The sequence below is a fragment of the Capra hircus genome, chromosome 29, assembly GCF_001704415.2.
Source record: "Capra hircus breed San Clemente chromosome 29, ASM170441v1, whole genome shotgun sequence".
NCBI lineage: Eukaryota > Metazoa > Chordata > Mammalia > Artiodactyla > Bovidae > Capra > Capra hircus.
The window spans coordinates 41,595,733-41,615,299 of record NC_030836.1 but is presented as its reverse complement, the minus strand read 5'-3'; the positions used below and the strand labels follow the sequence as shown (position 1 = coordinate 41,615,299).

At 48.1% G+C, this 19,567-nt stretch overlaps 1 protein-coding gene across 1 annotated transcript; it reads left to right on the top strand.

Moving 5' to 3' along the window:
- LOC108633287 (solute carrier family 22 member 6) lies at positions 1-8,020 on the top strand. The gene is made up of 10 exons (XM_005699801.3): positions 1-649; positions 906-1,009; positions 1,235-1,389; positions 3,154-3,322; positions 3,748-3,871; positions 4,007-4,122; positions 5,350-5,564; positions 5,676-5,784; positions 7,236-7,439; positions 7,750-8,020. Exons 1-10 carry the CDS (start codon positions 281-283, stop codon positions 7,832-7,834), a joined length of 1,650 nt encoding a protein of 549 aa, XP_005699858.2. The 5' UTR covers positions 1-280; the 3' UTR covers positions 7,835-8,020.

Here is a 19,567-nt window from a genome sequence, read left to right as displayed (position 1 = left end):
CAGACCCTGAAAGTGGAGCGACACCTCCCCTACCAAGTGAGGAGAGGCCGCAAAAGAAAGGGAGGGACAAAACTAGGAGAGAGGAGGAAGGAGGGGCCGCCTGGCCAGGCTGCTGTCCCCCCACAGAGCCGGCTCAGATTCAGTTCCAGGAGCGACTTGGCTGCAGAAGCAACAGCGCTCCGTCTCCTCCAGTGTAGGGCAGCAGGCGGAGGGCCACAGAGACGGAGGGCCTGGGACCGGACGTCCTCAGCCCCCAGCCAACTTGGCCAGGCCTGGCCCCATGGCCTTCAATGACCTCCTGCTGCAGTTGGGGGGCGTCGGCCGCTTCCAGAAGATCCAGGTCACCCTGGTGATCCTTCCTGTGATCCTGATGGCCTCCCACAACACCCTGCAGAACTTCACCGCCGCCATCCCCACCCACCACTGCCGCCCACCTGCCAACACCAACCTCAGTGAGGACGGGGACCTGGAGGCCTGGCTGCCCCGGGATGGGCAGGGGCGGCCTGAGTCCTGCCTCCTCTTCACCTCCCCCCAGCGGGGACCGCCCTTTCCCAATGGTACAGAGACCAACGGCACAGGGGCCACAGAGCCCTGCCCCCACGGCTGGATCTACGACAACAGCACCTTCCCTTCCACCATCGTCACTGAGGTGAGGAGCCCTGGGCCCCCACACACACATACACACACACAGAGTCTCCATGGAGAAAGGGTTCCAGATGGGGGCCTTTGTAGAAAAGGGAATGTGGGGTTGCAGGGTCAAGAAAAGTGTCTCAGCTCCCGGGACCAAAGAGAAGTGTCGGGGAAGGGGGTGATACCGCCCTTAGAGAGCCGGCCGGGAGGAGGGTAGGGGGCTTCCCTGCAGTCCAGGCTCGCCTTGGCCTAACCTTTGCTCCCTCTCCCCACAGTGGGACCTCGTGTGCTCTCACAGGGCCTTACGCCAGCTGGCTCAGTCCTTATACATGATGGGAGTGCTTTTCGGAGCCATGATATTCGGGTGCCTAGCAGACAGGTCAGTCCTGGGCAGGGCCAAGGAGCCGGGCTGGGGCCGGGGACTCCTTGGCTGGATTCGGGAGGGCCGAGGTGGGTGGTTGGCACCCCCAACTGGGGCTGGACTGAAGGTCTACAGCATCAGCCTCATGATACGCCACGGGTCCCAGGCCAGCACCTCTCCCAGTTTGGCCTGGCCCCTGCTGGTCCTCAAAACCCCTGCTGCAGGCCTCCCCTCCCCTGACAGGCTGGGCCGCCGGAGGGTGCTGATCTTCAACTACCTGCAGACAGCTGTATCAGGAACCTGTGCCGCCTTCGCTCCCAACTTCCCTGTCTACTGCGCCTTCCGGCTCCTCTCGGGCATGTCACTAGCTGGCATTGTCCTCAACTGCATGACACTGAGTGAGGGGCCCTGGAGGGCAGGGCGGGCCCCACCTTCTCCCTCCAACCACCCAGCCCCACAGCCCCCTTCCAGCCTCCTCTCCCAGCCTACCCTTCTGGCACTCAGCCTGTTCTGCCCTTGCAGCCAACATAACAGCCTTCGTCCTGGAGCTCACACTAGCCTGACATCTTCTTTAGACATGCAACTACAAACTCCATTGTTAGGGCCAGGCAGTTCCCATAAATGACCAAGGAGCTGAGAGGCATTAGAGAGTGTGAAGACAGTCTCCAAAAGAGAAACACACCCATCCAAAGGGGTTGCAGCCACTCAGCTACTCCAGACAAGAAGCATCGGGGCTATCAGATCTGCCTCCGCCCTTCTTTTATTACTGTCAAATATCCCAACTTTTTAACATTTGCAATTAATTCTCATATTTTAATATAAGTCAAGCCAGCATCATGTAGACCAAACACTCTTATGGATGGAGCATGGCCTGTCCATGAGTCATCGACGTGCATCCTCAGATAGGTCACCCCCATCACTGTTTCTCAGATGGAGAACCTGAGGCTAGGGGGAAGGGACAGGATTCATCCAAGGTCATTCCTCAACCCCAGAAGAGAATCTAAGGATCTGAGATTCTCTGAACTAAAGTAGGGCTTCCCAGGTGGCCAGACCAGTGTCAGTGAAAGTCACTCGGTCATGTCCAATTGTTTGCGACCCCATCAACTATACAGTTCCATTCCCTTCTCCAGGGTATCTTCCCAACCCATGGATTGAACCCAGGTCTCCTGCATTGCAGGCGGATTCTTTACCAGCTAAGCCACAAGGGAAGCCCAAGAATACTGGAGTGGGTAGCCTATCCCTTCTCCAGAGGATCTTCCCAATCCAGGAATCGAACCAGGGTCTCCTGCATTGCAGATAGATTCTTTACCAACTGAGATATCAGGGAAGCCCCTTCCCAGGTGGTGCTAGTGGTAAAGAACCCACCTGTCAGTGCAGGTAGATGTAAGAGACACAGGTTTGATCCCTGGGTTGGGAAGATCCCCTGGAAGAGAGCACAACAACCTACTCCAGTATTCTTGCCTGGAGAATCCCATGGTCAGGGGAGCCTTGTGGGCTGCAGTCCACAGGGTCACACATAGTCGGACACGACTGAAGCAATTTAGTGTGCATGCACAGACTAAAGAAATTAACCAGGACAGGGCTCAGACTGGGCCAGACACCTAGAGAATCCAGTCCAAAGGTGCAAGCTAAGTGTTGAAGCCATTGCCCCAGCTGCCACATCAGGAGCCCACAAGGAACGAAGCTGGACCCCTTCAGACCTCAGCAGAGAGGTGCTCCACTCCCACCTCAACTCTCCAGGATGGCAGAAAGTCACCGTCTCCTCTGAGATGCTCTGGTCACTGAGGCTGAAATCCAGCCCAGGCTAAGAAGGACCAGAGGAGTGACTGCTGTTGAGGATGGACTGAGTGGTCAGAGGTGCTCCAAAGGGAAACAGGACCCTGGCCAGGACAGTAGGTTGGAGAGGAGCGAAAACACACAGCAGGGAAGTGGAGGGGCAACTCCTGGGGATTCCAAACCTACCTCCCCATCCCTACCTCCACCACAAGCCTCCCCCACTAAGTCTCCCTTCCACGGGCCCCAACTTCATCTGATGTATCTTCCACTGAGCTTTGGGACAAACCAAGGTTTGGATAGATAGTGGGAGTCTCGGCTGGCCCCAGGGGTCTCCACCCACCTGGCATGCAGTAAGTTGCACCACTCTGTTCTAACCCTCTTTCCAGATGTGGAGTGGATGCCCATCCACACACGGGCCTACGTGGGCACCCTGACCGGCTACACCTACAGCCTGGGCCAGTTTCTCCTGGCTGGTGTGGCCTATGCTGTGCCCCACTGGCGTTACCTACAGCTGTTGGTCTCTGTGCCCTTTTTTGCCTTCTTCATCTACTCCTGGTACGTAGGGCCCAGACAGAGGCGAGGGGATGAGACTTCCCCAGATCTTGCTGTACACTCCACCCACAGAGTCCAAGAAGGTCAAACCCAGGCCAGGGATTCCATGTAACCGATGGGGAAACTGAGGCTGTGGGTGGAAGGACTTGCCCCAAGGTATCCAGTTCTCCAGCCTCCTCAGCTCTGCAGCCTGTCTGCCCTGCTCCTTTTACCCAGCACCCAAGAACCAAGCCCCCGTGTTGAGGAATAAGTCATTACCAAGCCGAACACCGTTTTGTGGTCCTAGAGAGAAGGATCTGGTAAAGTCCTGGGTTCCCAGCCTTGGAGGAAATCCCACTGCAGCCCTCTGGAAAGCCCAGGCCCTACCTCCAGCCCACATGACTTGGAACTGCAGCCATGCCAACACCTATGCTCACTCCTGCCCCCAGGTTCTTCATCGAGTCAGCCCGCTGGTACGCTTCCTCCGGGAGGCTGGACCTCACCCTGAGAAATCTGCAGAGAGTGGCCTGGATCAATGGGAAGCAAGAAGAGGGAGCCAATCTAAGTATGGAGGTAAGACCCCTGAGACCTCCTGCAACATCCCACCCATCGGTAAACCCAGGATTCAGAGGGCTTCTCTGAGTAAGGGGCTAGGCTGGGAGGAGCTCCTGGGGGAGTCCAAGCCCTGAGCCCCGTCCATCCCGGCAGGCGCTCCAGGCCAGTCTGCAGAAGGAGCTGACCACAGGCAAGAGCCAGGCCTCGGCCCTGGAGCTGCTGCGCTGCCCTGCCCTTCGCCACCTCTTCCTCTGCCTCTCCATGCTGTGGTAGGCCCAGACAGACAGACTGATGGACAGACAGACAGACCAAGAGACAAGAGGCTGGTTGGAGAAGGAGTGGACACAGTGGGTAGAAGAAGGCAGACAAGAGGGAGGAAGTCAGCAGACCAGCTATGAGAGGCAGAAAAGGAATCGAACAACCTCCAGCCTCAATTTTCCTCTGGCCCCCAACTAGGCATCAGTCTCTCCATATTCTTCTCCTTCCATCAGTTCTCTTCCAATATGGAGACACCTCATCAAGATTGATGGCCCCTAGAGTCTGCAGAATTATATCACTAAGGCTGGCTTGTAAAACTTCTGGAGCATTTACTACCCTTGTGGTGTCTGCCAGAAACACGGGCACAGCAATGAGATGCCCAAAGCTCATCTCTGAAAGCAGACTCTGGCCAAGGTTGATACCAACCAAAAATCGTCCTTTCACATTGCAACATTCTCTGTTACCCTTCTTTCATGCCACCGTCCTAACCCCATCGTCTAGCAATCTCATGACAATTAAGAGAAGCATGGTCAGAAGCCTGCCAGTGAATTCTGTTTTCAATTTGGAGTTTGCTCCAGGTTGGGGTTCTGTCCGATAACCTGACCTTTATTTTCTGGGCTCTTGGCATCTTAAGAAACTCAACACCCATCCCAGGACTACAGACAGGTCCTGGAACACTCTGGCCTCTCCCAGCACCTTTCCACTAAAGATATTGCTTGGATATCCAAGATGAAATAAAGACTAAAACTATATAAATCCTACATGGCAACTAGGTGAAAATTCCCTAATACACTAGAGACACAGGTTAAGAAGTCTGGGGGATTAGAGGATTTTGTTGTTCAGTCACTCGGTCATGTCTGACTCTTTGCAACCCCATGAACATCAGCATGCCAGGCTTCCCTGCCCTTAATTATCTCCCAGAGTTTGCTCAAACTCATGTCCACTGAGTCAGTGATGCCATCCAACCATCTCATCCTCTGTTGTCCCCTCCTCCTCCTACCCTCAATCTTTCCCAGCATCAGGGTCTTTTCCAATGAGTCAGCTCTTCGCATCAGGTGGCCAAAGTATTAGAGGACTACCCCAACATCTAAAGTGCATGTTAAATGTCAGAAGAAATATTAGCCAAGGTAGATTCCAGATTCTTAAGCAAGGAACCCTGTGCAGCTCACCCGTTTTGGATGAGCACCCCCTCCTTAACCTTCCTAACAAACTCCATACCCCTCATCCCTCCCCACTAGGTTTGCCACTAGCTTTGCCTACTACGGGCTGGTCATGGACCTGCAGGGTTTTGGGGTCAGCATCTACCTAATCCAGGTGATCTTTGGTGCTGTGGACCTGCCTGCCAAGCTTGTGAGCTTCCTTGTCATCAACAATGTGGGCCGCCGGCCTGCCCAGATGGCCTCACTGCTGCTGGCAGGCATCTGCATCCTCATCAATGGGGTGGTACCCCAGGGTGAGCACCCGTGAGCATCTTGGTCCCTCGTCCTTGGCCACATCCCCAGACATGACCCAACTTCTTAACCCCCTCTCCCAAGATCCCGCTGACCTCCTCCTTTCTCTCTAGATAAGTCCATTGTCCGAACCTCTCTTGCTGTGCTGGGGAAGGGCTGTCTGGCTTCCTCCTTCAACTGTGTCTTCCTGTACACTGGGGAGGTGTACCCCACAATGATCCGGTGAGTGGGAGCTTAATAGGAGGAACTTTGGGGAAAAACATTCCCCCTGCATACAGGGGCACATGTCAAAGGGGGCCACCAACTGGGACACCGTGGGGAGCCAAGAAGACACATCTCAGAGGCAATTAACTGAAGTCCCCCTCGATCTCCAAGGCACACGTTAGAAGATCTAAATGGCATTAGAAGATCTAATCTGCCACCAAATCTAAATGCCATCTTTAAACCAAATGGTATGTCTGAAACCGAAGACCACAACCATGAAAAGGAATTTTCTATCACAAGAGCCACACTTAATAGTGGCGGTTCTGGTAGTTGTACAGATAAACATAGCACTACTTTTTTGAGTGCCAAGGTTGGGAGGAGGGGATAGTTTTGCATTAAGACACAAGAAACACGTCTGTTTGAAGAATAGGATGCAAAACAACAGCAACAAATACAGAATGGGATGCAAAATTCACATGAGATATCAAAGAAATGCCAAGCTTCCCTAGGCAACTTGGAATGAGAACCCTGAGAGGTCATGGTTATTGTCCTATACCCTCAAGGGATTTCAGCTGAAAGAACAATAGTATAAAGGCACTGTCAAACTTTTTACAAATATCAACTCTTTTGGTCCTCATAACAATCTTATGAGGTGGGTACTATGAGAATTCTCATTTTCCGCATAAGAAAACTGAGCCACGGAGAGGTTAAGTGGCTTGTCCCAGGTCACACAGCTTCTAAGTCAGGAAGCTTGGATTCAAATCCAAGCAGTTTATCTCCCTATTATCAATGTTTTTAACCTCTGCTCTCATAATGTTCTTAACATATTAATATGAAGATTCCAGGTCCCTTCACCCTAGGAATTCTAATCCAACAGGTCTGTGTGGGGTTGCTGTTGTTTAGTTGCTAAGTCACGTCCAACTCTTGCAACCCCATGGACTGTAGCCAAACAGGTGCTTCTGTCCATGGGATTTCCCAGGCAAGAATACTGCAGTGGGTTACCTACCATTCCTTTCTCCAGGGGCTCTTCCTGATCCAGGGAGTGAACTCATGTTTGCTGAATTGCAGGGGGATTCTTTACCACTAAACCCACCTCCTCTGCGTGGGGTTAGGGCAACTGTAAATCAAGTCCCCCAACTGATCTGAGAACAACTGACCGAGCTCAGCTAATTTGACACCGAGGTTCAGGGAGGAAAAGAAACTTGCCCCAGGTTACATAGCAAGTTAAGGGCAGAGGCAAAAATCAATCTCCTGATTCTCTGGCCAGAGCTCTTCCCAACTTATTCTTCTCATTATTATTATTATCTCCAAAATAAATGCCAAATTGGTTAGCTGATCAAATGGGGAACAGAGCAGGCACAAGTAGGTCTCCTGGGGCTGGGCCTGAGCTGCCCTGACCCCAAATTCAGCCGGGACCTCAGCATTTGTGCCAGAACACTAACCAACACCCAACCCCCTGGATCCCGCAGGCAGACGGGCTTGGGAATGGGCAGCACCCTGGCGCGAGTGGGCAGCATTGTGAGCCCGCTGGTGAGCATGACCGCCGAGCTCTACCCCTCCGTGCCTCTCTTTATCTACGGTGCTGTCCCGGTGGCTGCCAGCGCTGCCGTTGCCCTCCTGCCGGAGACCCTGGGCCAGCCACTGCCAGACACGGTGCAAGACGTGGAAAACAGGTGGGCCCCCATCCGGTGAAAAGCAGGGACTTGCCCCAAGTCACACATCCAGACTAGGGTAGCACTGAGACTCAAACCTAGGCTTCCTCTTCCCAGTGCGGGCGGTGGGGGGGGGTGTCCTTGTCCCTGTGTCCCACCGCCCCTCCCCAATCAGCTGAGAGTCTCCTGGGGTCCCTCCTAGCTCTGGAGAGTGGTAGCTGTTTGGGGCAGAGAGCTGGTAGCTGGGCACAGCTGCATGGAGAGCCCTCTGGAAGCCCCCAGCTGGTCTGGAGGCTTCTACCCAGGGCACCACTCTCACTCCCCACCACAGGAGGAGAGGGAAAACGAGGAAGCAGCAAGAGGAGCTGCAAAAGCAGATGGTCCCGCTCCAGGCTTCGGCACAAGTGAAGAACTGACTCTGAGCACTGAAAGGGAGCCTTACAGAGCCTTAAAGGAAGAGGGTCCCGCAGGCAGCTCACAGGAGAACGGGGAGGGGGATTCGTGGCCCAAGTGTCGGGGCTGTGGTTCAGGGAAGCAGCCCCTCAGCTCTCCCCCCGCTCCTTTAATACGAAGACCACATATTAAAAGGTTTGTTCGCGGCATCTCCCTTTGTCTCTCTTCTCTCAAACGAAGCAGCCACTCCACTTCAGCGGGCACCGTCCAGTCCCCGCCCTCAGCCCCCAGGACTTGACAAACCATTCCAGACAACTGGCGAAGGATCTATTACGTCGGCTCCCTCCCCTGTCCCTCCTTTGCCCCGTCTTTCCTCCTTCCTTTTCTAACCTAAGTATTTCTGAGTTTTAAATCCTTTACACGCCTACCCTGTCTGGCTGGAAACTGACATGGCACGAAAATGAAAGCAGCCAATCAGAGGCTTCGTTTCAGGCTCCGCCCCCTCTGTGAAAGCTCCTGGGAACCTCTGGCCGCAAAAGGAGGAGAAAAACACCGAACAGCTGTGAACTCAGGACGCTGGTCGCTGCTCCTCTGCATTCCAGCAGGGTCCGGACTCAAAACCAGTTTGCTTCCAGCTCTGCAGCTGGACATTCAGCCCGCTGGCGACCCTAATCCTCCGGCAGGGCATTTCCTGGGCTTTCTTGGCCGCTCTCCCGCCTGCTGGCCCTGAGCTGGTGGAGAGGAGGGAGGAGAGGAAGGGGAAGGTGAAACCCAGCCAGAGAGCCAGAGCTGAGTGCTAATTTGGTGCCAGGACTTTGCATGTGTTACCGCAGTCAGTTCTCCCAGTAACTTTCTCAGAGATACGCGCAATTATCGTCCGGCATTTTACCTGATGCGACCTCGTTGGAAAAGACCCTGATGCTGGGAAAGACTGAGGGCAAGAGGAGAACGGGGTGACAGAGGATGAAATGGTTGGATGGCATCACAACTCAATGGACAGGAGTTTGAGCAAACTCCAGCAGATAGTGAAGGACAGGGAAGCCCTGCGTGCTGCAGTCCCTAGGGTCACCAAGAGTCAGGCACGACTTAGCGACTGAACAACAAAATTTTACAGATAAGGAAGTCAAGGCGCTGGAGCGCTTAAGTAACTTGCCCAGATTCACACAGCTATTAAACTGCAGAGTCAGAGTTAGAAGCAGCCCATCCGGAAAGTGTGTGCTTGGACCCACCCCCTCTCCCCTTCCCACCCCTTCCCCTCCCAACTGCCTGGGCTGTGAGGTCCTGAGACTTTGGCCTCTTCCACCCCTTGAGGCTGTGCTTCTTTTCCCTCCTGGGCTGGAAAAAGACCAAGAAAGGTAAGAGGAGTGATGAGGTCACAGGGTAGGAACCACATGAAATGAGGGATAGAGGGAATTTAGGGATCACAGTCAGAAAAAGAGGGATGTCCAATCACCTGCCTCAGCCAGGGAGCTCCCTTCAGGGAAGCTGGGAGTGGGGGCAGAGGTGAGGGCTAGCGTGGGGAGGCCATGGGAAAAGATAAACCTGTTAATGCCCACAGGTGGCAGGAAGGAGGGACCAGCAGTGCCCTCTGGTACATGTACTTGCTTAGTCATGCTTGCTTGCTGGCACACTGCCCCTGACACTTTCCCCTGCAGCCAACCCAGCCCCTCAGACCCTTGTCCCCCGGGGAAAGTCCACACTTTCAAGTCATAGGCATTGCCTTCCAGGTGGGGTCAGAGTTCTTGCTGAGTCAGGGCAACCTGGACAGGGGAGTTGGCTTGGAATTCTCCTGAAAAAGCCCCAAAGTCCTGGGAGAGCTCACAGCAGCTTAGCCAGCCAGATGACAGCCTGGGCAGAGCCCGAGCAGAGCTGAAATCACCATAACCCACCCCCCATCCTGAAACACCTGCAGCCTTGATGTTCCCCAGTGGTGTGGACATTCCCCACGGTTGTTGTTTAGTTACTAAGTCATGTCCGACTCTTTTGCAACCCCATGGACTGTAGCCCGCCAGCCTCCTCTGTCCACAGGGTTCCCCAGGCAAGAATACTACTAGAGTGGGTTACCATTCTCCATGCTCCTCAATAATTTCTTGACAATCATAGGACCCAGTAGACGCCAGACTGTCAGCAACCCCACCCCTGCTGCTATTTCTCAGGCAGTGTTGCCCTCATGAGGGATGAGGGGCACCTAGGGTAGCATACTCTGCATCTGCAGATCCAGGGGTCTTGGGACCAGTGGCTTTCCCTACACTTGCCTCCAAACCCTACCAGCAAGTCTGATGAGTTCTGACTCCCGTGCGCCTGTCAGCTCTCTTCTTAGATCATTTAATATCTACGTCTGCCTCAATCAGAGGCAGTCCCTGGCCTGCCCCAGCCACATACATCCCCAACTGGGAAAGTCCTGGTGCTGATTTCAACAGCTTACACCGCCTGCACAGACTCCCTATCCCCAGCTTCTGGCCTGAGACTTCCTGCACTCACCCCACTCAGTTCCGTTCAGTACAGTTCAGTCGCTCAGTCATGTCCGACTCTGCGACCCCATGAATCACAGCACACCAGGCCTCCCTGTCCATCACCAACTCCCGGAGTTCACTCACACTCACGTCCATCTAGTCGGAGATGCCATCCAGCCATCTCATCCTCTGTTGTCCCCTTCTCCTCCTGTCCCCAATCCCTCCCAGCATCAGGGTCTTTTCCAATGAGTCAGCTCTTCACATGAAGTGGCCAAAGTATTGGAGTTTCAGCTTTAGCATCAGTCCTTCCAATGAACACCCAGGGCTGATCTCCTTCAGAATGGACTACTTGGATCTCCTTGCAGTCCAAGGGACTCTCAAGAGTCTTCTCCAATACCACAGTTCAAAAGCATCAGTTCTTCAGCACTCAGCTTTCTTCACAGTCCAACTCTCACATCCATACATGACCACAGGAAAAACCATAGCCTTGACTAGACGGACCTTTGTTGGCAAAGTAATGTCTCTGCTTTTGAATATGCTATCTAGGTTGGTCATAACTTTCCTCCCAAGGAGTAAGCGTCTTTTAATTTCAAGGCAGCAATCACCATCTGCAGTGATTTTGGAGCCCAGAAAAATACACTGTTTCCTCTGTTTTGACACTGTTTCCACTGTTTCCCCATCTATTCCCCATGAATTGATGGTACCAGATCCCATGATCTTCGTTTTCTGAATGTTGAGCTTTAAGCCAACTTTTTCACTCTCTTCTTTCACTTTCATCAAGAGGCTTTTTATTTCCTCTTTCAGTTCAGTTCAGTCACTCAGTCATGTCTGACTCTTTGCGACCCCATGAATCACAGCACGCCAGGCCTCCCTGTCCATCACCATCTCCCGGAGTTCACTCAGATTCACGTCCATCGAGTCCGTGATGCCATCCAGCCATCTCATCCTCTGTCGTCCCCTTCTCCTTCTGCCCCTAATCCCTCCCAGCATCAGGGTCTTTTCCAATGAGTCAACTCTTCACATGAGGTGGCCAAAGTACTGGAGTTTCAGCTTTAGCATCATTCCCTCCAAAGAAATCCCAGGGTTGATCTCCTTCAGAATGGACTGGTTGGATCTCCTTGCAGTCCAAGGGACTCTCAAGAGTCTTATCCAACACCACAGTTCAAAAGCATCAATTCTTCGGTGCTCAGCCTTCTTCACAGTCCAACTCTCACATCCATACATGACCACAGGAAAAACCATAGCCTTGACTAGACGGACCTTAGTCGGCAAAGTAATGTCTCTGTTTTTGAATATACTATCTAGGTTGGTCGTAACTTATCTTCCAAGGAGTAAGTGTCTTTTAATTTCATGGCTGCAGTCATCATCTGCAGTTTCTCTTTACTTTCTGCCATAAGGGTGGTGTCATCTGCATATCTGAGGTTATTGATATTTCTCCTGGCAATCTTGATTCCAGCTTGTGCTTCTTCCAGCCCAGCGTTTCTCATGATGTACTCTGCATATAAGTTAAATAAGCAAGGTGACAATATACAGCCTTGATGTACTCCTTTTCCTAATTGGAACCAGTCTGTTGTTCCAGGTCCAGTTCTAACTGTTGTTTCCTGATTTGCATATAGGTTTCTCAGGAGGCAGGTCAGGTGGTCTGGTATTCCCATCTCTCTCAGAATTTTCCACAGTTTAATGTGATCTACACAGTCAAAGGCTTTGGCATAGTCAATAAAGCAAAAATAGATGTTTTTCTGGAACTCTCCTGCTTTTTCAATGATCCAGCAGATGGCCATTTGATCTCTGGTTCCTCTACCTTTTCTAAAACCAGCTTGAACATCTGGAAGTTCACGGTTCATGTATTGCTGAAGCCTGGCTTGGAGAATTTTGAGCATTACTTTGCTAGCGTCTGAGATGAGTGCTATTGTGGGGTAGTTTGAGCATTCTTTGGCATTGCCTTTCTTTGGGATTGGAATGAAAACTGACCTTTTCCAGTCCTGTGGCCACTGCTGAGTTTTCCAAATTGCTGGCATATTGAGTACAACACTTTCACAGCATCCTCTTCTAGGACGTGAAGTAGCTCAACTGGGATTCCATCACCTGCACTAGCTTTGTTCATAGTGATGCTTTCTAAGGCCCACTTGACTTCATATTCCAGGATGTCTGGCTCTAGGTAAGTGATTACACCATCATGATTATCTGGGTCATGAAGCTCTTTTTTGTACAGTTCTTCTGTGTATTCTTGCCACCTCTTCTTAATATCTTCTGCTTCTGTTAGGTCCATACCATTTTGGTCCTTTATAAAGCCCATCTTTGCATGAAATGTTCCCTTGGTATCTCTAATTTTCTTAAAGAGATCTCTAGTCTTTCCCATTCTGTTCTTTTCCTCTATTTCTTTGCACTGATCATTGAGGAAGGCTTTCTTATCTCTCCTTGCTATTCTTTGGAACTCTGCATTCAGATGCTTATATCTTTCCTTTTCTCCTTTGCTTTTCACTTCTCTTCTTTTCACAGCTATTTGTAAGGCCTTCTCAGATAGCCATTTTGCTTTTTTGCATTTCCTTTCCTTGGGGATGGTCTTGATCGCTGTCTCCTGTACAATGTCATGAACCTCCGTCCCTAGTTCATCAGGCACTCTATCTATCAGATCTAGTCTCTTAAGTCTATTTCTCACTTCCACTATATAATCATAGGGAATTTGATTTAGGTCATGCCTGAATGGTCTAGTGGTTTTCCCTACTTTCTTCAATTTAAGTCTGAATTTGGCAATAAGGAGTTCATGATCTGAGCCACAATCAGCTCTTGGTCTTATTTTTGCTGACTGTATAGAGCTTCTCTATCTTTGGCTGCAGAGAATATAATCAATCTGATTTCGGTGTTGACCATCTGGTGATGTCCATGTGTAGACTCTTCCCTTGTGTTGTTGGAAGAGGGTGTTTGCTATGACGTTCTCTTTGGCAAAATTCTATTAGCCTTTGCCCTGCTTCATTCCGTATTCCAAGGCCAAATTTGACTGTTACCCCAGGTGCTTCTTGACTTCCTACTTTTGCATTCCAGTCCCCTATAATGAAAAGGGCATCTTTTGGGGGAGTTAGTTTTAAAAGGTCTTGTAGGTCTTCATAGAACTGTTCAACTTCTGCTTCTTCAGTGTTATTCGTTGGGGCATAGGCTTGGATTACTGTGATATTGAATGGTTTGCCTTGGAAACAAACAGAGATCATTCTGTCATTTTTGAGATTGCATTCAAGTACTGCATTTCAGACTCTTTTGTTGACCATGATGGCTACTCCATTTCTTCTAAGGGATTCCTGCTCACAGTAGTAGATATAATGGTCATCTGAGTTAAATTCACCCATTCCAGTCCATTTTAGTTCACTGATTCCTAGAATTTCGACGTTCACTCTTGCCATCTCCTGTTTGACTACTTCCAATTTGCCTTGACTCATTCCAGGTTCCTATGCAATATTGCTCTTTACAGCATCGGACCTTGCTTCTATCACCAGTCACATCCACAACTGGGTATTGTTTTTGCTTTGGCTCCATCCCTTCGTTCTTTCTGGAGTTCTCTCTCCACTGATCTCCAGTAGCATATTGGGCACCTACCAGCCTGGGGAGTTCCTCTGTCAGTATCCTATCATTTTGCCTGTTCATACTGCTCATGGGGTTCTCAAGGCAAGAATACTGAAGTGGTTTGACATTCCCTTCTCCAGTGGACCACATTCTGTCAGACCTCTGCACCATGACCCACCCATCTTGGATGGCCCCAAACGGCATGGCTTAGTTTCATTGAGTTAGACAAGGCTGTGGTCCGTGTGATCAGATTGGCTGTTTTCTGTGATTATGGTTGCAGTGTGTCTGCCCTCTGATGCCCTCTCGCAACACCTACCGTCTTACTTGGGTTTCTCTTACCTTGGACGTGGGGTATCTGTTCACAGCTGCTCCAGCAAAGTGCAGCTGCTGCTCCTTACCTTGGATGAGGGGTATCTCCTCATGGCCACCCCTCCTGACCTTGAACGTGGAGTAGCTCCTCTCGACCCTCCCACGCAGCCGCCGCTCCTTGGACGTGGTGTTGCTCCTCTCAGCCACTGCCCCTGACCTCGAGGTCAGGGGCAACAGCCCAGACAAGCACTCACCCCATACCCTTGTCCAAATAGAATTACACCTTCCGCCCACTCTTCAATTACCAGTAGGTGACTTCTGACACTGTCTCCCCAAGAAGTCACTACCCAAACACTGGCTCACAGCTCATCCTGTTGCCTTGGAGGCCCAAGTTCTAGTACCATCATGCACCACCCCAGTGGCCTCAGATACTGTCCCCAGTTTTAACCACAAGGTCCTATCTTCAGCCAGGGTAGATAGAACTTTTAAGGCCACTCTCAATTTCTCTGCCTGCAGCCTTGAACACTTCCTGGCCAAAATGACACATTCAAGAAGTTCTGCAACTGCTCTATCCTAGTAGAGGGCTCATCAGAAGTCACCTTCCCAGGGCTCTAACCTTGCATCCCAGGTCTCACCTCTGCAACCAGGCATCAGTTCAGTTCAGTTCAGTCGCTCAGTCGTGTCCGACTCTTTGCGACCCCATGAATCGCAGCACGCCAGGCCTCCCTGTCCATCACCAACTCCTGGAGTTCACTCAGACTCACGTCCATTGAGTCAGTGATGCCATCCAGCCATCTCATCCTCGGTCGTCCCCTTCTCCTCCTGCCCCCAATCTGTCCCAGCATCAGAGTCTTTTCCAATGAGTCAACTCTTCGCATCAGGTGGCCAAAGTACTGGAGTTTCAACTTTAGCATCAGTCCTTCCAAAGAAATCCCAGGGCATCAGGCCACACCAAATTCCTCCATCAGGCTCCTCTCCCCACTTCCCAGCAGTTACATGGTCCCTTGGAGAGCAGATGCCCAGCCAGTTAAGCTTTCATATCATGTGGTAGGCTGAACAATGTATGCCCAAAGATGGCCACAGCCTAATCCTGGAAACCTACAAAGGAAAAGGGACTTTCGTGATGTGAATAAGTTAAGAATCTTCAGATAGGGAGATTATCTTCGATTCCCTAAGTGGGCCTGACATGATCATAATAGTTCTTTTCTCGAGAGAGGCAGGAGAGCAGAGGGCTTAGTGGGAGATGTGACAAGAGAAGCAAGAAGTTGAAGAGACACAAGAGGGACCACAAGCCAAGGAATGCAAGCAGCCTCTAGAAGCTGCAAAAGGCAAGGAAATGAATTCTCCTCTGAAGTCTCAAAGAAGGAATGTAGCCATTCCAGCACACTGATTTTAGACTTCTGAGCTCCATAACTATAAGAAAATTAACATGTGCTGTTTTTTAATATTTATTTGTTTAGCCAGGTCTTAGTCGTGACATGTGAGATCTTAGCTACAGCATGTGAACTCTTAGTTGCAGCATATGGGATCTGGTTCCCTGACCCAGGATCAAACCTGCACCCCTTGCACTGGCAACTAGAGAAAGCCCAAGTGTAGCAGTGAAGACTGAGCACAGCCAAAGAGGAAAAAAAAAAAAAAAAGGTAACAAAGTGAGAAAATGGAACTAACCTACAGAGTTGATGGTGTCACTGAGCCAGTGATTTAACTAGTCCTGGAGCCACCTACATCTACTCTAATTGATGAATATAAGAATTTAAATTTAAGTCCTCCTTACCCTCCTGATTCTTTAAGCCATCATAAGCTGGTTTTTCTGTGATTTTCAGCCAAAGACATCTTTGATATATTTTTACAGCTTTTTTGAAATGTAACAATTAGTTGCTCATATTTAGAGAGCAAAATTTGATCAGTTTTGACAAATGCATACACCCATGAAACCATCACTAAAATCAAGATGATAAGCGTATTTATTGCCACCAAAGTTTCCTACATGCCCCTTTTTCTGTGGACACGACTTCTATTTCTCTTGAGCAAATATTGGGTTGACCAAGAAGTTTGTGTTGGTTTTTCCATAACATCTTACAGAAAAACCAGAGTGAACTTTTTGACCAACCCCATATTAAGGAGTTGAATGGCCAAGTAGAATGTAAGATGCATGCTTAACTTTTTAGGATATAGCCAGTTTTCCAAAGTGGTTCACTTTCCCACCAGGTATGTGAGAGTTCCAGTTGCTCCACATCTTTGCCAACTCTTGATATGATTGACATTTTGAATTTTAACCATTGGAGGGAAGGTGTAGTGGTTATCTTATTGTAGTCTTAATTTGCATTTCCCTAGTGAATAATGATATTAAGAAATCTTTATGTGCTTATTTCCATTGAAATCTCTTCTTTAGTATATGTTCAAAACTGATTGAGTTGGAAGCTTTTTTTTTTTAATGTATTCTAGAAACAAGAATCCACTCCTTTTAAATATTTCAAAGCTGTTTTGGCTAGTTTAGATACTTTGCATTTCCACATAAATTTTTAAATCTTTTGCCAGATATGTGTTTTGCAAATATTTTCTCAAAGTTTATAGTTTATCTCTTCATTTTTATAACAGTGATTTTTGAATAGCAAAAATTTTTTAATTTTGATAAAGTCCAATTTTTACATGATTTTTTCTTGTATAGTACATGCTTTTTGTCTTATTTTTTTAATCTTTGCTAAACCCCATGACACTAACATTTTCTCTTGTTTTCTTATTGAAGTTTTATAATTTCAACTCATATTGAGATTAATGATCCATTCTGAGTTAGTTTTGTAAAGAGAATTGTGGTTTATTATTTTTTGCATATGATAACCTATTATTCCAGCACTATTTTTTGAAAAATAAATTTTTTCCTCATTGAATTATCTAGATAACTTGGTCAAAGATCAACTGGTTATATAAGTGGCTCTATTTTGGTCTCTCTGTTCTATACCATTGCTCTGCTATGTGTCTTTACATGAATGTTACACTCAGATGGTAAAGAGCCTGCCTACAAAGCAGGAGACCTAGCTTCAGTTCTGAGGTCAGGAAGATCCTCTGCAGAAGGGAATGGCAACTCACTCCAGTGTTCTTGCCTGGAGAATTCCATGGACAGAGTAGCCTGGCAGGCTACAGTCCATGGGGTCACGAGAGTCAGACATGACTAAACTACTAACACTTTCACTTTCACTACATTATCCTAATAACTATAACTTTATAACTAGTTTTCAACTCAGTGTATATCTCTTAATTTTAACTTTTTCAGAGTTGTTTTGGCTACTCCAGATATTATGCATTTCCATATAAATTTTAAGATCAACTTGTAAATTTCTATCCAGAAAACTACTAAAATTTTTATTTATATTACATTGGATCTGTAGATCATTTGAGGAAAGTTGTCATCTTAATATTTTTATGGGTTACAACATTTACTGCTGAATTGTTATTATATGGCTTATTTATTCAGTATGTTTTCTATTTATTTTTTTATTTATTTTTAATTGAAGGATAATTTCTTTACAATGTTGTGTTGGTTTCTGCCATACGACAATGTGAATCAGTCGTAAGTTTACATATATACTTGCTTCTTGAGCTTCCCTCCCACCTCACCCCTATGTTCACAGTATTGAGTGTTCCAATCCATGATATAGTTCTCCTTTTTTTAAGATCTTCTTCAATTTCTCTAAACAATGTTTTTCACTTTTAAATGTATAGATCTTGAACATATTTTATCAATTTTATACCTAAACATTTCATACTTTATGGAATTATTTTTTAACTTTCTACTTTACATTGGAGCATAATCCACTAACAATGTTGTGATGGTGTCAGATGGATAGGAAAAGGACTCAGGCATACGAATACATGTATCCATTCTTCCCCAAACTCCCCTCCCATTCAGGCTGCCACATTACGCTGAGCACAGTTCCCTGTTGCAATTATTACTGATATTTCATTTCAACTGCAATTGTTTGTTGCCATTATACAGAATTATTACACTGCTTATAACCTTCAGTACAATGTTGAATAAAAGTGGTGAGAGTAAATATTCTTGCTTCCTTCCTGAATTTAGGAGGAAAACATTTAGTCTTTCACAATTAAATATGATATTGGCTACAGTTTTCCCATAGATGTCCTTCATCAATTTGAAGAAATTCCCTTTTATTCCAGGTTTGCTGAGAAGTTGTATTAATGTCATGGATGTTGTTGTGTCAAAAGACCTTTCTGTGTCTATTGAGATGATCATATATTTTTTGTTTTTTTAGTCTACTAACATGATGAATTATATTAATTGACTTTTTTAATGTTAAATCAGTTTTGCATTCTTGGGATAAACCCTACTTCGTCAAGATACATTATCCTGCTTATATATTGCTGACAAATTTGAGAAAACTATAGTAGGAATTTTGCATTTAGCATAAGGGATATTGGTCTCTAGTTTTCTTTTGTTATTTTATTCATTTTATTTTTTCGGTTGTGCTGGGTCTCCATTGCTGCATGCGGGCTTTCTCTAGTTGCAGCCAGTGAGGGCTACTCTTCGTTGTGGTACGTAGGCTTCTCACTGCAGTGGCTTCCCTTGTTTCAGAGCACAGCCTCCAAGGCTCAGTAGTTGTGGCATAAGGGCGCAATTGCTCTGAGGCACATAGAATCATCCTGGACCACAGATCAAACCTTTGTCCCCTGAATTGGCAGGCAGACTCCCACCCACTGTACCACCAGGGAAGTCCCCAGTTTTCTTTTACTGTAATGTTTTTGTCCAGTTTCAGCATCAGAAGGAAAAAGAAGAAAAGGTCCGTATAGTCAAAGCTATGGTTTTTCCAGTAGTCATATATGGATGTGAGAGTTGGATCATCAAGAATTGAAGCTTTTGAACTGTGGTGTTGGAGAAGACTCTTGAGAGTTCAAGGAGATCAAACCAGTCAATCCTAAAGCAAATCAACTGTGAAGATTCACTGGAAGGACTGATGCTGAAACTGAAGCTCCAATAATTAGGGCACCTGATGTGAAGAGGTGACTCATTGGGAAAGACCCTGATGCTGGGAAAGACTGAAGGCAGGAAGAAGAGGGGACAACAGAGGATGAGATGTTTCGGTAGCATCATCGACTCAATGAACATGAGTTTGAGCAAACTCCAAGAGGTGGCAAAGAACAGGGAGGCCTCGTATGCTGCAGTTCATGGGGTCACAAAGAGTCAAACAAAACTGAGTGACTGAAGAACAGCAATAAGACTGTGTAAATTTGTTAAAACTTGCCAAAATGAAGTTCCCAAGTTGATGCATCTTATTGTATATACTGTCTCAATGAAGCTTTTTTGCCCCTGGCTTGAGGATGATTAAACAGATAATGGGATAGACTGTGGTGGACATTTCCTTGGTTTTAGCTGCTAGGGGAAGGAGGGAAGGAGAAAAATTGGGAGTGGATTGTATTATGATG

Excerpts from the sequence above, each read along its gene's own strand:
- LOC108633287 (XM_005699801.3), top strand. The coding sequence starts at position 281 with ATGGCCTTCAATGACCTCCTGCTGCAGTTGGGGGGCGTCGGCCGCTTC. Across the intron at positions 650-905 it reads CTTCCACCATCGTCACTGAG|TGGGACCTCGTGTGCTCTCA; the intron begins GTGAGGAGCCCT and ends CTCTCCCCACAG. Across the intron at positions 1,010-1,234 it reads TTCGGGTGCCTAGCAGACAG|GCTGGGCCGCCGGAGGGTGC; the intron begins GTCAGTCCTGGG and ends CTCCCCTGACAG.